The sequence below is a fragment of the Hypomesus transpacificus genome, chromosome 7, assembly GCF_021917145.1.
Source record: "Hypomesus transpacificus isolate Combined female chromosome 7, fHypTra1, whole genome shotgun sequence".
Classification (NCBI taxonomy): Eukaryota; Metazoa; Chordata; class Actinopteri; order Osmeriformes; family Osmeridae; genus Hypomesus; species Hypomesus transpacificus.
Genome location: NC_061066.1, coordinates 800094 through 815186, shown reverse-complemented (window position 1 = coordinate 815186; position 15093 = coordinate 800094). Strand labels below are relative to the sequence as shown.

General features: G+C 42.8%; 2 protein-coding genes across 6 annotated transcripts in view; one reads left to right on the top strand and one right to left on the bottom strand.

The window, feature by feature from the left end:
- Positions 1-8327, top strand: part of si:dkey-97m3.1 (fatty acyl-CoA reductase 1) — a 36388-nt gene extending 28061 nt beyond the window's left edge. The window contains exons 4-13 of one of the 3 annotated variants that reach the window (XR_006956297.1): positions 718-897; positions 1171-1348; positions 2896-2940; positions 3132-3250; positions 3480-3547; positions 4823-4994; positions 5306-5435; positions 5592-5719; positions 5959-6281; positions 7487-8327. Coding sequence is in view for 2 of the 3 variants with exons in the window: in XM_047022626.1 (XP_046878582.1) it covers positions 718-897; positions 1171-1348; positions 2896-2940; positions 3132-3250; positions 3480-3547; positions 4823-4994; positions 5306-5435; positions 5592-5719; positions 5959-6121 (1183 nt within the window). In the remaining variant the exon portion in view is untranslated. Of the gene's footprint in view, positions 1-717; positions 898-1170; positions 1349-2895; positions 2941-3131; positions 3251-3479; positions 3548-4822; positions 4995-5305; positions 5436-5591; positions 5720-5958 lie in introns of all 3 variants that reach the window. The other 2 variants (XM_047022627.1, XM_047022626.1) reach the window with 2 other exon arrangements.
- A 124-nt stretch (positions 8328-8451) lies between these two features.
- Positions 8452-14651, bottom strand: LOC124469380 (endoplasmic reticulum-Golgi intermediate compartment protein 2-like). Of its 3 annotated transcripts, none has more exons than XM_047022630.1 (14): positions 14408-14651; positions 13993-14140; positions 13769-13877; positions 13611-13657; positions 13453-13520; positions 11318-11358; positions 11102-11203; positions 10875-10970; positions 10701-10756; positions 10374-10472; positions 9801-9898; positions 9328-9490; positions 9055-9134; positions 8452-8946 (listed from the first exon to the last, which is right to left on the bottom strand). In XM_047022630.1, the coding sequence occupies exons 2-14, from the start codon at positions 14096-14098 to the stop codon at positions 8878-8880; spliced, it is 1134 nt and encodes a 377-aa protein (XP_046878586.1). In that variant the 5' UTR covers positions 14099-14140; positions 14408-14651; the 3' UTR covers positions 8452-8877. The 3 variants fall into 3 exon arrangements, with proteins under 3 accessions (XP_046878586.1, XP_046878585.1, XP_046878587.1); XM_047022629.1 differs by having other exon boundaries at positions 14502-14651; XM_047022631.1 differs by having other exon boundaries at positions 14531-14651.
- Between the last annotated feature and the right edge of the window lie 442 nt (positions 14652-15093).

The following is a 15093-nucleotide window of genomic DNA, read 5'->3' as shown; positions in this document are numbered from 1 at the left end:
TCTCTCTCTCTCTCTCTCTCTCTCTCACACACATACTGAGTGCCTCTGTCTGAGCAGCACTGTCTGTCCCCCATGGCCGTCTGGGTGACATGACCTAACAGTCAGTCTGGTTTCATCCCTAGGCAACATTCTCTCCTTATGTCACTATGGTTGTCACAATCCTCCTTCTAGGTGTGTCATGGACGGATGTGGTATGCTATTTGGAGATGTGTTTGTGTTGGTAGACAAAGCAAAGGCTTGCATGGCACAGTGCTTATTGTGAAATTGGAGCACATCACGTAAGCATGAAATGGTTTAAGTGGTGACACTGATGATGCCAGTGTGTCTGTCAGAAGTTGCTAGTTCTTCTCATCCTTTCTCTCTTTCACTATCTGTAATTATACGTCATCATTTCATTCATTAAATTCCTCTCTCTTTATCTCTCTCACCCTCTCTCTCCCTTTCTTCCTCTCTCTTTATTTCTCCTTTCTCCATCTCATTCTTTGGGTCTGATGTACCTCATTATGCTTCCTGTGGTGAGAAAATAAATCAGAAGTCTGCAAATGCTCCTTGTTGAAAAGGCAAACATTTGTACACAATTTGTCTCTCTCTTTCTCTCTCTCTCTCACAGACACGCACACACACACACACACACACACATATAAGCTCACACACAAACCCCACAGGCCCCACACGCATTCTCATGGAGCTCTATTGTGTCTTCCTCCCCTCTGCCAGGCACGCCCTGCAGCTGAATGTGATCGCCACTCAGCAGCTCCTGTCTCTGGCCAAGCAGATGCAGCACCTGGAGGCCTTCATCCACATCTCCACCGCCTATGCAAACTGCAACCGCAGGCACATCGACGAGGTCATCTACCCCCCGCCTGTCGAGCCGAAGAAGCTCATTGACTCCCTGGAGTGAGTACAGCCTCATTTCTACTTGAGGCAGGGATCCATGTGGGCTCCCTCTCCTCTCGTCCATTCAGGGACCGAACCGAAATTTGATTTCCGAGTTAAGAAATTGATTTTTTGGAACCAAGCAGTGTTGCTGGAGAGGATTATGGAGGCCAAGGAGGGTTGTCAGACAGCTCTGAGAGATAAGGAGGACATGAGCTAATGTGTACAGTACATCTCCCTGTCTGTCTGTCTGTCGTCCAGTAACATCCGAGTCCTCTTGTGCTGTGTCTGCAGGTGGATGGATGACAGTATTGTGCGTGATATCACCCCTCGCCTCATAGGGGACCGTCCCAACACCTACACCTACACCAAGGCCCTGGCCGAGTGTGTGGTCCAGCAGGAGAGTGACAAGATCAACATTGGCATTATCAGGCCCTCCATAGTGGGGGCCAGCTGGCAGGAGCCTTTCCCTGTGAGTGTTACCTCTTACCTGGGCAGAGGAGCAGCAGAAGGCGGGGGTCGTGGGTCAGACACTCCAATGTCGACTGTCACTGTTTGTTCATCTTTTGCTGTGTGGAGGCTTGAGTATGTTCAGGACTGAATGCAATGCTTCTGCCCAAACTGCCCAGAATGTTCTCCTCTTGACTATTGAATGTCTCTACAAATGGGACATGAATGCAAAACATACCATACTATTATTTTCATGCTCTGAACAAAAACATTTGGACAGCCATAAAATGGGACACTGTCATGTGTAATGTTGTCATGATGTTCCAGCCTGTTGATGTATGACGCTCATACATCAACAATCATTATTAAAACAGTGTCACATTTCAGTCAAAGCCCTAAGGCTAGTGTTCAGCCTGCCTGTTCACATCCATCATATTCTGTTGTTATTGGAAACAGATAGAAACAAGCTATTGGTCGCTGTAACACTACACTGGTCAATACCCCTCCTGTTTTCTGGATCCTAAGCGGCTCAGGGCTAAAGGCTTCACAAGATCTGGGTTATAAAATATGTTTGTGCATCTGTCCAGACAGCCTGTTTCTCAGAGGGTAATCTAGACTGACCTTAACATCTGAGATGGAGGGAGGTATTCCCGAAACTCAATAGTCCCTGAGTGGCCCCTACAGAAGGTCAATAAAGAATTTGGGAAAGTTCAGCTGAATGCTAGTGAAGAAGACCAGCAGGTGCAGTGCTGATGCGGCTCTCCATACTAAGAATAACCTTCCAACATCTCAGCATTAAAATCCATCCAGTTAAGCATTTAAGTCTTCACTTAGCATAAGTGGTGATTATTATCTTTCTCTCCTGCCAAATATCTTTTGGTGCCTGGAAGCCTTAAAGGAAAGATGTGAGTCATTGATGAACACAATAGACAACCCCTTCTTTTATCCTTTATATAGGCTTGTGTTAGTACACCTGGAGCCCCTGAGCCAGGAGTTGTGTGAGGGGACCTTGGCTCTGACTGGCCTGGTCTAACGGGGACACTGCAACCCTATTTGTGTGTGTGTGTGCGTGTGTGTGTGTCTGAGATTTACGCTTCTCCCATCCCCAGTACTTCAGTATCCCACTAAGTGCTAAAAGATCATTAACAAATCCCTTATCAGGTTTCGCAGATTTATTGGCTCCCTCTTTGTCGTTGAGAAAGCAATCTGATTGGAAGTTAACTGCAGAACGGAAGACAGCTCTGTTTACCACACTCGTGCCCCTTAAGACCAGAGCTACCTGGCCCCTGCATTAACCTGAGCCACATACCCACACACCAGCACAGCACTCCTATTCATTTCGTAATGCCATTTTTTAATGGCACGTAATTGATGTCGAGCCTGGGTTCCTACCCACCCGGCCTCCATCTCCATGCTGCCTCAGCACACTCTCGACAGCCTCACCACTGCTGCTCTGAGCGCTGGAGCTCCATGGCCTTGTCTCTTGTGTCAGGGCAGGGCTGGAGGAAGCGCATGAAGAGCTTCCTCTCCTCCCATCACTCAAACACGTTCCTCTCTCTTCTCACTCAGGGCTGGATCGACAATTTCAACGGACCAAGTGGAGTCTTCATTGCGGTATGATTTTACTCGATCCGTATACTAGTATCCACCTGCCTCTTCTGGGAGTGGTATCTAATCCCACCATAACCAATCTGGAAAAAATAAAATAACATAATTTAAACCTCTTCAAGGTCTAATTCAAGAAAAGCATCCCCACAGTGAAAGTTATTCTGGTGGTTGTAATCCTGTGTCGTCCTGTCCTGCAGGCTGGGAAGGGGATCCTGCGCACCATGAGAGCCAACAACGACGCCGTGGCAGACCTCATCCCTGTGGACGTGGTCATCAACTTGACCCTGGCCGCAGGCTGGTACACGGCAGTGCACAGGTTAACACTCCCTGAAGGTGGACTAGGATTGAACCCACACACAAAATCTAATAAACTAACAAGCAGCCCTCCCCCTGTGTGAATTCTTCACACTCTGGAAATCTTCCATAATGCCTGCCATACATTGGGTTATATAGGAGAGTAAGTGGTGTGGTTGTGGTGTGGAAATATTTGGGGGAGGAATTCTTATCACAGCCATGCAGTGACCTCTTCTCTCCCTATCCTTTAGACCCAAGTCAGCCCTGGTGTACAACTGCACAACAGGAGGCATCAACCCTTTCCACTGGGGAGAGATCGGTAGGTTTTCTTTGTCTGCCATCTGGTGGCAGGGATGAGCAAAACACTTAGATCCCCCTTCAAGACATTTCATCCAGAATGTTTCTCTGACATCATGACGTCACCATTAATAAACAGCCAGTGGTATGGTTTTGCCTTAGCAGAGAGTGGGAGACTGAAATGTTTTTCATTGGTGCATTGTTTGCATATGGCTATATCTGTTTTCGTATTGCATGAATCATCATATTTGATGAAGAGTGTTGCGTAAATGGTCTTCAGGGTCATACATGAGTCATGAATATGGATTAATATCAGTGCTCGAACAATCATTTTTAGCTATTGTCCAGTCATGTTTACTTCAGCGGTCAGCGAGGAGATTGTAGATTAGATGGCCACAGGCGTCGGGCAGCCTCAGATTAAACTCCCCGGTCTATCAGATTAGCAAATCTGATCCTTTCACCCTGAAAATTGTCACCAGATGGCTGGCTTCGGGATTAGGCCTCATCACTCTCACTGACTGTTATGAAACAGACACAGTGCTCGCTAATCTCACTGGCCCACATACAGGGGGCTAGGAATCAAGCTAATAATGGGGCCAAGAGGGGTAATGGTAGACAAAGAAATTCACAGGATTGGGTTAAATGTAATCATAGGCATTCGGGTTACCTATACAGACCGCTGGTGTGGTGTAACAGATGCAGCTAGCATCTGACGTGGTGCCACACCCCTGGCAAAGCTTTGTGGGCGGTGCGGCACCAGTTTGGTTTAGTCGTGGTCCACTGTGCTATCTCCATGGCAACTGGGGTGTGGAGGCTTTTCGTTAGTGATTAGCGGTGGTGCTGTTAGCATAGCCCGTGAGCCAGCCAGGCCACATCTGGTCTGTCACCTTGGATCGAGCCGCTGGAAGCATTGTTACCATGGAAATATTGAGGACCGGGTCGGGTGTGATGTAAGGCGTGAGGTCAGACAGATCCCAGACCACTGGAGGAGGGTCTAGCAGTGATGTATACTGGTCTGAATGTCTTCACGTTTGTAATTCTATAAGGAGCAAAAAGCTCAAGGAAACCGGCCCTGTGTTCTACATCTCTGTGATCTCTGTCCTTTCTTAACCCTGAAATAGCTGGAGATCTGAGATAGCCCTGAAATTGCTTTTGCTCCATCACTCCATGACACTCCATTTCAGTGCAGGAATAAAAGAAAACTGTGTTATTGACTGATATTTATAACTTTATATCAGAAGATAGGATCAGTGCTTCACTCGCATTCATCCTAATATTGTTCTGTGCTCCTCCCAAGAGCACCATGTGATGTCCACCTTCAAGAGGAACCCTCTGGAGCAGGCTTTCCGGAGGCCCAACGCCAACATCACCTCCAACTACCTGATCAACCAGTACTGGATCCTGGTTAGCCACAAGTTCCCTGCCCTCATCTACGACTTCTACCTGCGGCTGTCTGGACAGAAGCCACAGTGAGACCTTAAACACTCAGGACACACCGGCACCCCATAGGAACTCCCACTAGTCACCTCTGTCAGAGCACAGCCATGGTTCTGGAATTTAAGACCACGATTAGCTCAATGACTTCAGTGTCTTAAAAAATGGATCAGAACATGTTGTGGGATTGGGTAATAGCTTAGTGGTGGAGCATTTAATTCCAGGTCAAAATGTCGCAGGTTTAAATCCTCCCCTCTGTTTGTGGTTGTGGATGAAAGCGTCTGCTAAATGAGCACTTGTTCTACACTATATAACCCCCTCCATGTCTGCTTCCCTCCCTGGCCAGGATGATGCGCATATTCAACCGGCTCCACAAGGCCATCGGACTGCTGGAGTACTTCAGTAGTCAGGACTGGGAGTGGAACTCCGACAATATGAACATGTTGATGAGTCAACTAAGCCCGGAGGACAGGAAGGTAGGCCCTGCTACTCACCGTTAGGGCTACGAGCTGTGAACTCATCCAGAGCTTCCCTCACAGTGTTCAAGGTGGATTTGTAGATGGTGCGTATTATCACCATGCCGTCTCAGCATATACACCTCCTTCTGTGAATTTCCTTACTCCCACCTACAGACGTTCAACTTTGACGTCCGCCAGCTGAACTGGCCAGAGTACATTGAGAACTACTGTATCGGTACTAAAAAGTATGTTCTGAATGAAGACATGTCAGATATCCCTGCTGCCAGACAGCACCTGAGGAAGTAAGTCAATTACAAACATGTACCAAAGCACTTTAACAAATATACTTACATGAAGGATTAGAGAAAGGGAAATTAGCCTTTTTTGTTATGCAAGATGGCGATCATGTGATGATATTTGTCATGTATGTCAACTTCTCTCACTATTACTCTCTCCCTATACATCTCTGACTGCCCCTCGCCCCTGACACCTCTCCTCCTCTCCCTCTCCCTCTCTCTCTCTCTCTCTCTCTCTCTCCAAGGTTGAGGAATATCCGTTACACTTTCAACACCCTGGCGCTGGTCTTTTTCTGGAGGGTGTTCATCGCCCGCTCCCAGATGGCCCGCAACATCTGGTACTTTGTCGTCAGCCTCTGTTTCAAGTTCCTCTCCTACTTCCGAGCCTCTAGTACTCTCACCAACTAACTGACCAGCAGCAACAGCCAACGAGACAGCACCTTTCGACCCCTCTCTGCCCCCTCTGCAGCACACGCCACCCCCAGTCCAACCAAGATGACCTTCTTAGTGTAGGTGGTAAAACAAGGGGGACAGAAGAGGAGTTAATGAAGTATTAGGAGGGAAAGAGGTATATTATTAGCCATGAAATGTATTCATTTCAACAACAAATATCAGAATCTGCACTGTTCATTCACCCAACCCCCTGTAGTTCATACAAAGTAAAGTGTCTCCACATCAAATTTATAATTTTTATACCTACACTTTTTTTTTAAGCAACTGATTATATATGCAACTAAAGATCCTTCACAATATCCTGTACTTTTCTTCTTTTCTTCTGCTTTCTCCATGTTTTCTGTCACACTGTCTGTCCTCTCAAATCATGATATATTGCCTTGGAAATTGTAATAACTTTAGTTTTTTTCTTATTTTTGCATACTTGAAATTAGTCTGTGCTCCACAATTTGGCACTTTCTGTACATGAATCATTAATGGTATGAAATCTTAAAATATCCATGGTCTCTCTTTTCTAAAGATGGGTGATTTTGGGACAGTATTAATTTGCCTTGTATGTGCTGCCTATTTAAGACACACACACTAACAGGCTGTAGGTTATACCATTTCAACATTTTAGATAGCAACGGTTAGTTGTCGGCCCTAAATCTAAATGTACAGTCGACAGCGACTGTAACACTACAAAGACCTGGCCAAGTTAGAGTTAATACATGTCTTACTGTTGATGGTTGTAATGAACTACTATCACTACTGATATATCAGTATGTCATTTCACATACAGTGTTAGACTCCTTGTTTGTTTTGATGCTCATTCACCTTTTGCCTGTTTGTACAGAAGTTTCTACTGAGGCGAGGGTTACTACTTTTTCATATTTTTAAATTATTGCATCAAACAAAGGCTAGTCTAATGTAAGTTGTTCATGGTGAGGGATTATACATAATTACGCATAAAACACAGTTTTGTGCATATTTAGTGTAAATATTTGAAGTTCTATATTATTCTTATATTTTGTACCTACCAAAAAGAGAAAGGGTGTCATTCCGTTAGGAGCTTGTCTGTTCTATCACAGAGCTTCCCAAAAAATGTACCACAAGTGTTAGCGTGACAGCAAACCAGTATTCATAAAACAAATGAAGAAATGTATGCAGAGTCTTTGTACATTTGATGTATCGACTCTTGGCAGACTAATTGATATCTTGAAGTGAAAACAAATTGAGAAAGATAACCCAAAACCCATCTTCAGAAATGAAATACTACATTTTTGTATGCTAAGCTAGTTTTTGGGTGCAAACATGGTGACTGTTCTTTCCTGATTTCAGGAAGGGACCATGACCCAACCCATCCAACCCAATTATCATGCTATGGATCTTAACTGTGAAGTAGCATCAGAAAGGGATCAACATAACATCCAGCTTGTTAGTGAAGTTTGTTCTTATGTGTGTGTCCTGTTGACAAAAAAAAAGTGGTGTACATGCTTTTGGATGCATTGTAAAAGCGGGTGAAACCAGAGGTGGACTGACACTTCCTAACAACCACACCTGCGCGCCACATGATTTTTGTCTCATAAATGTTTTTCTAATACCATTTGCAAAATGTCCAGTCACCCTCTGTCTGTGGCTCTGAAAGGACTTAATTTAAGTCTGCTTGACAAAACTTTAATAAAATCTAAGAGAACAAACATACTAGTGTGCTATACGTTATGCTCAATTATCCTGTCCTAGTATGTGCAATAGTTTGTCTTTTTTTACATGCTAGTTACATACTATTACCAGCAGTAATAGTATGTAACTTAATCAAAGTGTTCAGTTTCTGAAAGCAAGACTTTCGAAGAACATACCAAGAGAGGGTTCCTGTTTGTAAACCATATTGTCTTAATCATAATTCAAAAATCTGAATAAATTACAACCTGGGGTACATGGTGGTGTAGACAGCTGGCCTACAAACCATTTTGACAAAAAGAAGACATTAAATTCTCCACATTGACAATGTTATCAAAGGACATTTTGGGTCCACAATGTAGGCTAGACAACTTCAACAGCAGTCAACTATCATCCTCATGGTTATTTTTATAGTTTTATTTTTAGGTCAGCATTCACATGTTGATGTGTAGCTGTAGAATCTCTTTAAACTGTGGCTGAATAAAAGTAAAAAACCACCTTACCTGCGGACTGGTGTATAGTGTATATGAACATCATCACTTCAGTAATAAACTGGAAATAAACTCACTCTGTTACTGTTGCACATGGAACTTTATCGAACAGATTAAGAAAATAATAACACCAAGCAAGACAAACGTATTTAATGTGAGAAATTAGTAATTTTATATACAACTACAAACCCAAAACAAAAACTGCAAAATACCAAGGCAGTCAAAATGCAAAGATGAAAGTGTAACATTGTAGACAGATTGTTTCCATATCAGTGCACTGTAATTAAAATGCTCAATGACTTGGAACAAATAATAATAACACCTGACATTTACAGCCCCAAGATATTCATTTCAAGAAACAATTTTCATGTTCATCTTAATTGGTCAAAAAAACATACAAAATTCACAGCTGTCCTTTAACTGCAAAATACATCAATACATAGATAATAGGGTTTACAGCAGCTGTATGAAAGTCTGTCAGTTGAACATTCTTGTGCTTTAGTACTTCCCTGTATGTCCCCAGAGCAGGGGACAGGAGGCCCAGGTTCCAGCTCAGGCTTGCTACTCGCTTGCAGTATCGTCTGCCAGTAGAGGTGCCTGGTTATTCATCTGGCTGCCTGGGTATGGAGCCTAGAAACAAATACAACACAGTGTACTGTAACATTATCAACACCTGGAAGACAGGGATTCACTCAAAGATTCTCAAGTCACTGCCAGATCGAGTTTTTTTCATGGTACCTCCCTGGGTCTGTATAAACCCAGTTTGAAGCGACAGCCGATCACATCAAAGCAGAAACCAACCAGTCCATGGAGCATTCCTGAAGGAAAACACATAGAAAGGAATTAGGCTAAATGTTTTATTGTATTTACCATTATGTCACAAAAATGAGTGTGGGAACATCATCGTGTGAGACCCATCTTATATTATATTACATGAATTAAGTCTGAATTATCAACACATTTTGGATGATTTATACTAGTATAGAAAGTATAGAGTGGACCAAGAGTTACCTGTGGTGGAGAATATGCCGCCGATGATGCCACATAGTCGTACCAGGAACTGCCAGAGTGGCATGTGCTGCTCGCTGACCGTCACCATCAGAGAACTGGTGTCGTACTTGACGAAGATACCGGACACTCCGTGGCTGCCCGCCGCATGGTTTATCACCCTCTCCTGAGGACAACAGAGCTTTTGTTTTACACACACGTGCTCTTTACTGTCTGCCAGTGATACCGGTCCTGATGCAAAAGATGCACTGACACTGTGCACCCAGCAGGGGGAGTTCAAAGCAATTCCCCGCTAGGATTCAAAGACCGTGCTGATGAAACGGCATGACATCACAGTGGTAGCCACATCGATCGAGCAAGGATTGTGGTGGTCATTTGAATTTAATTCCTTTTCAGGCTTTTCACAAACCATAACTTTTTTAATCTACACTTTATCTAAACACTGGAAAAGTAACAGGGAACACACGAGGACTAACCCGCTCAGTCACAGAGAACTGGTGTGTGTCTGCAGACACCTTGGATGTGTGGAGCTTGGTGGGAACTACTGTGATAAAGTACTGGAACATATGGTTATCTGGAATGACAACAATATCAATCTTAAATACACAATGAACCAACACAACAAAAGAAGGATGTACAATGCAAAGCATTTAATCCGCATGAACTGTAGAATTTCAAAATAAACTAAATTTCTACAGTAAAATATGTTTATTTTAGGCATAACTAAATTAAAACGAAGGCTTTGCTCCAAAATATATGCAGTTGAAGTGTAGGATTATTTCCCAAGGATAATCTAAAAGACTTTCATGTCTGCTGTAATAAAGCTATACCTGCACTAATCCAATTCAAATGGGTACAAAATAGCAAATAGTTTCATCCTTGTTGTGGAAGGATATGCAGTCAGAGATGATGGAAATATATTTACAGCAAACTATAACAGCAAATAGAGTCCCTCCAAAGGTAACAACATTGCACTGGTACAGTCTTAAAGGACACATAAAGACACACTCCATCATTTTTACTGGTTTCATGGAGGAACAGTAACTTACTGTTATCTGTGATTTTCTCTGTGCCATCCAGAGGATTGATGATGCCTGGGATCTCCTCACCAAAAGACAGATGGTCTATCCGATGGGAGAAATTGTATGCTGCATGGCAATGGGGAAAGACAACTAGTGATGAACACTGAAAGCCTCTATTTTACTGAGACACTATAAATTCTGACAATAACCTTAATTAACCTTGTAAGTGTTTGGCATCAAAAAGGCAAAAATGTACGTCTGTGCATAACCGCATTACTATTTATTTGACAGAAATTTGACAGAAAGTTTTGATGGCTTTGTAGTGGATGACAAGTGAGTGGTAGGATAACTTACTATCATGGCTGACAAAGGCAGCTATGTGTGCATGTCCACGAGGATGATGGATAGGCCTGACAAAGACAGCAAATCAGGACTATGAGTAGTCACCAAAAGCAACAGCACAGAGTAGTAATGTACAACATTGTATAAACATGGCTGTAACTAGACCCACTGTTGCATCAGACTTACTTTCCCACTGTGACATGGAAGTTCCCTGCTACTTTGTTGACATAAACATGCCCATGGATCCTACAAGCCCTAAGAGGCTCTGTGGGGCTGTGTTCCCTAAGCACACACACACACACACACACACACACAATACACACTCCTTGTTATTACAACATACTTGCTTGAATTACATTGTAAACCCACCGTGCAGAAGGGTATTGTTGAGGCAACATAACACCCAGACTGACCGGGGGGGCAGGGCAGTGGGGGATCCCTTCAGGACACTCTTGTACAGGACCTCCTGAAGGGCATGCTCCTCTCTCAGGCTGTTCTGGACCAGCAGCAGAGTCCTGAGGACCACAAGCAAGTCAGACACGGAACACAAAACAAGATTGTAGAGTTCAGAAGCAACCTGCACAGGTAAGAGCATATTATTGTGAAAGCGGCCTGAGGAAAGTTTGTACCTGTGCCACAGTCTTTGTTGGGGAGACAGCTCAAAAATGACCTAAAATTATACAAATAATGCATAGATACTATGGGGTTTAAAATTGAATATGTAGGGTGCTGTTAAACACAAGTATGCAGATCATACTATCAGAGTAATATACAGTAGGAGCTAAATCTTTTTTTGCGTTTTGGACGTCCATATGGACGTCCATAGACTGACGGCGATGGCTGCTGATCTTTGCATGGATGGACGGACGGCGATGCTGTTCAGAGTGCCGTCCATAGAGGGAGCATATATTTTGGACGGCGTCATAGCCGTCCATATGGACGGCGATGCTGTTCAGAGTGCCGTCCATAGAGGGAGCAGATATTTTGGACGGCGATGGATTAGCAGGGACGTCCCTCGTGCCGTCCATAGAGGGAGCAGATATTTTGGACGGCATCATAGCCGTCCATATGGACGGCGATGCTGTTCAGAGTGCTGTCCATAGAGGGAGCATATATTTTGGACGGCGATGGATTGAATGTTTAGCAGGCTGTTGAGCTAACAGAACTGCCGAAGGCTACCATAGCATGTAGCTAGCTACATTAACTTTGGATGACTCAATCTTTTGTCAAGTTAATTTGTATGAATTGCATGTTAGTGCAATATTTACGCCTTTATTCTGTTTTTTTTACATAATCAGCAGTATGATCTCATGACAATATAGACTTGAAAAACAATATGTTATGGTTTGGGTTTGCCTATAGGCTACATTTATTTTAATTATTTCGAGAATTGTTAATAAAGACTCATTTAAAATGTTAACATTGTGTTATGACCCTATGAAATACATTGCCATTTAGGTCTTTTAAACCGTCAGTTTAAAGTGTTTTATGGGTGGATTTGAAGCCACCAGTCAGTAGCTCCAATCTTGCGCACGAACTTTGCGCACGGAGACAAACGCAAAACAACAAACACTCGCTTGGAGCGGAGACCAATGCAAAACACAATACGATGTGTTGAGCCAAACCAAAGCCGTCAAAGGCTACCATGAATGTAGCTACAGCAACCGTGGATGACTCAATAAGTTTTGTCACGTTATTTTGTATTAATTGCATTTAAGTGAAGGCTATATATTTACGCCTTTATTTTATTTTTAACATACAAAAGTAGGCCAATCAACAATATAATCTCATGACAATACAGACTTGAAAAACAATATGTTATGGTTAGGGTTTGCCTAGATATAGGCTACATATATTTTAAATATTTCGAGAATTGTTAATAAAGACTCAATTAAGATTTTAACATTGTGTTATGACCCTATGAAATACATTGCCCTTTAGGTCTTTGAAGCCGTCAGTTTAAAGTGTTTTATGGGTGGATTTGGAGCCACTAGTCAGTAGCTCCAATGTTGCGCACGAACCACTTTGAGCGGAGACAAATGCAAAACGTAATAGCCTATGGGCCTAACACTCCAAATTTTAAAATTTTAAATGAGTCTTTATTAACAATTCTCGAAATAATTAAAATATATGTAGCCTATAGGCAAACCCAAACCATAACATATTGTTTTTCAAGTCTATATTGTCATGAGATCATACTGCTGATTATGTAAAAAAAAACAGAATAAAGGCGTAAATATTGCACTAACATGCAATTCATACAAATTAACTTGACAAAAGATTGAGTCATCCAAAGTTAATGTAGCTAGCTACATGCTATGGTAGCCTTCGGCAGTTCTGTTAGCTCAACAGCCTGCTAAACATTCAATCCATCGCCGTCCAAAATATATGCTCCCTCTATGGACGGCACTCTGAACAGCATCGCCGTCCATATGGACGGCTATGATGCCGTCCAAAATATCTGCTCCCTCTATGGACGGCTCGAGGGACGTCCCTGCTAATCCATCGCCGTCCAAAATATCTGCTTCCTCTATGGACGGCACTCTGAACAGCATCGCCGTCCATATGGACGGCTATGACGCCGTCCAAAATATATGCTCCCTCTATGGACGGCACTCTGAACAGCATCGCCGTCCGTCCATCCATGCAAAGATCAGCAGCCATCGCCGTCAGTCTATGGACGTCCATATGGACGTCCAAAACGCAAAAAAAGATTTAGCTGCCTCTCGTAATATATTTGAAGAGGACGTTTCTATAGGCTTACGGGCTCATAGCGAAGACCATTAGATGTGATCATGGTTTCTGCCAGATCCAGAATGTCTGCACCCACATCTGAAAGCGGCATAAAACATGTATCTTAAATGTATCCATAATATTTCAGTGATGTATGCCAAAATTATACTTTGCAGGTTGAAAACTTACGCTGACATTTCATGGCAACGGTGATATCTATGTTTATTCTCATTTTGCTGTGAATGCCAAAAGATAAGTGTTATACAGAAATCCATTATCAAAACGTGGGCTAACTGAAGTCTAGACAGACACGATACCGCAATAAATACGTTATCCTGTAGACATACCTGGAAAAATCCTTATCAACTTCATAGTCATACTTCATCCAGGTTTCTCGGTAGACAAAAAACTCAAAGAAGGCAAGCAGTGCCATGGCAGTGAATGCTATCAAAGACACTGCAGAGGACAATAATCAACATTCAGTCATTCAGGATAAAGGCAAATTGAATGCTACTCAATGCAGTAGCATACAATTCTGTGATAATAACAAAGTAGCGACTGTAATATGCACCTGTTCCCCCGGTAGCAGTTGTCTCTACATAGCTTTCCGGGATCTTTGGAAAAGCATCCAACTCCTTCACCAGGCTCAGAGCCTTCTTTTTCGACAAACGCCTCATCCTAGCGCGGACTGTTTACTTCCTCCCTTGCTCATGGGTAAACTGAAACACATGCAGCATCAGTTACAAGCACAAGTGTTGGCTGTCCAATGTGGTGACATTGGCACTCTCATTTGTTTCTGTAAATTTACGTTTGACTATTATTCCGACCCCAAAACTATGCCCAACCATGGTCACTGGATACGGTGCATGCATATCGACTCGAGGAAGCAATTCCTAAAACTGTCAAGACAACGATCATCGCAACATTTCAACAGCAAATGACAGTAGCCTAATGCAGGAACACAATTAAATTCTATTGAAACTGACCAGTTGAGGCGGTCCATCACATTTAATTTCTAAATCACAATCCAAGCACCTATCATCATCACATTCAGTCATTCACTGTCTTTTGCACTCCTACCTGCGTTAATACGTTTAGAAATATATTACCTAGGTCTTACTCATTAAACCTGTAAGGGTTCATTAAACAAAACCACAAGAACAGAATATGAACACGCTTTAACATGACAATAAGATTCTTCCTTATTTTTGACAGTATTATCTTCACTGCGCCTGCGCCAGTTGTCGACGAGATCGCAGGGGGTGAAGTGTTCCCTTGTATCCACCAGGTAGAGCTCCAAATCCATGAAAACGTGGCATCAATGAAAATAGGTTTATCCTCTGGATTTCAGTTCACAAAGCATTGGTTACACTGTGTTAAAGTGTCGATCTGTCTGTCTTAAACCCATAGGGAAGATGCCAAGCAATACTGAGGCAGATATAGAGCTTGGCAATACAACCTAATATTAGGCCTAATGAGTGGTAGCGAGCGACATAACTAATGATCATGGTAGAAGTCATTTAATTGCAACCCTTGCCAACATTGCAATATCGGATTCAATGCTCTGATAGTTATTGTATAGATTCGATTTTTTATATATTTTTTATGTATTTAAAACAACTGAATGATCTGTAGTATGTTCAGTTAGTAAGCCCTTCATATCCTGAATGCA

Excerpts from the sequence above, each read along its gene's own strand:
- LOC124469380 (XM_047022630.1), bottom strand. The coding sequence starts at position 14,098 with ATGAGGCGTTTGTCGAAAAAGAAGGCTCTGAGCCTGGTGAAGGAGTTG. Across the intron at positions 10,971-11,101 it reads CCCACTGCCCTGCCCCCCCG|GGAACACAGCCCCACAGAGC; the intron begins GTCAGTCTGGGT and ends GTGTGTGCTTAG. Across the intron at positions 9,899-10,373 it reads AGAGAAAATCACAGATAACA|ATAACCATATGTTCCAGTAC; the intron begins GTAAGTTACTGT and ends TTGTCATTCCAG.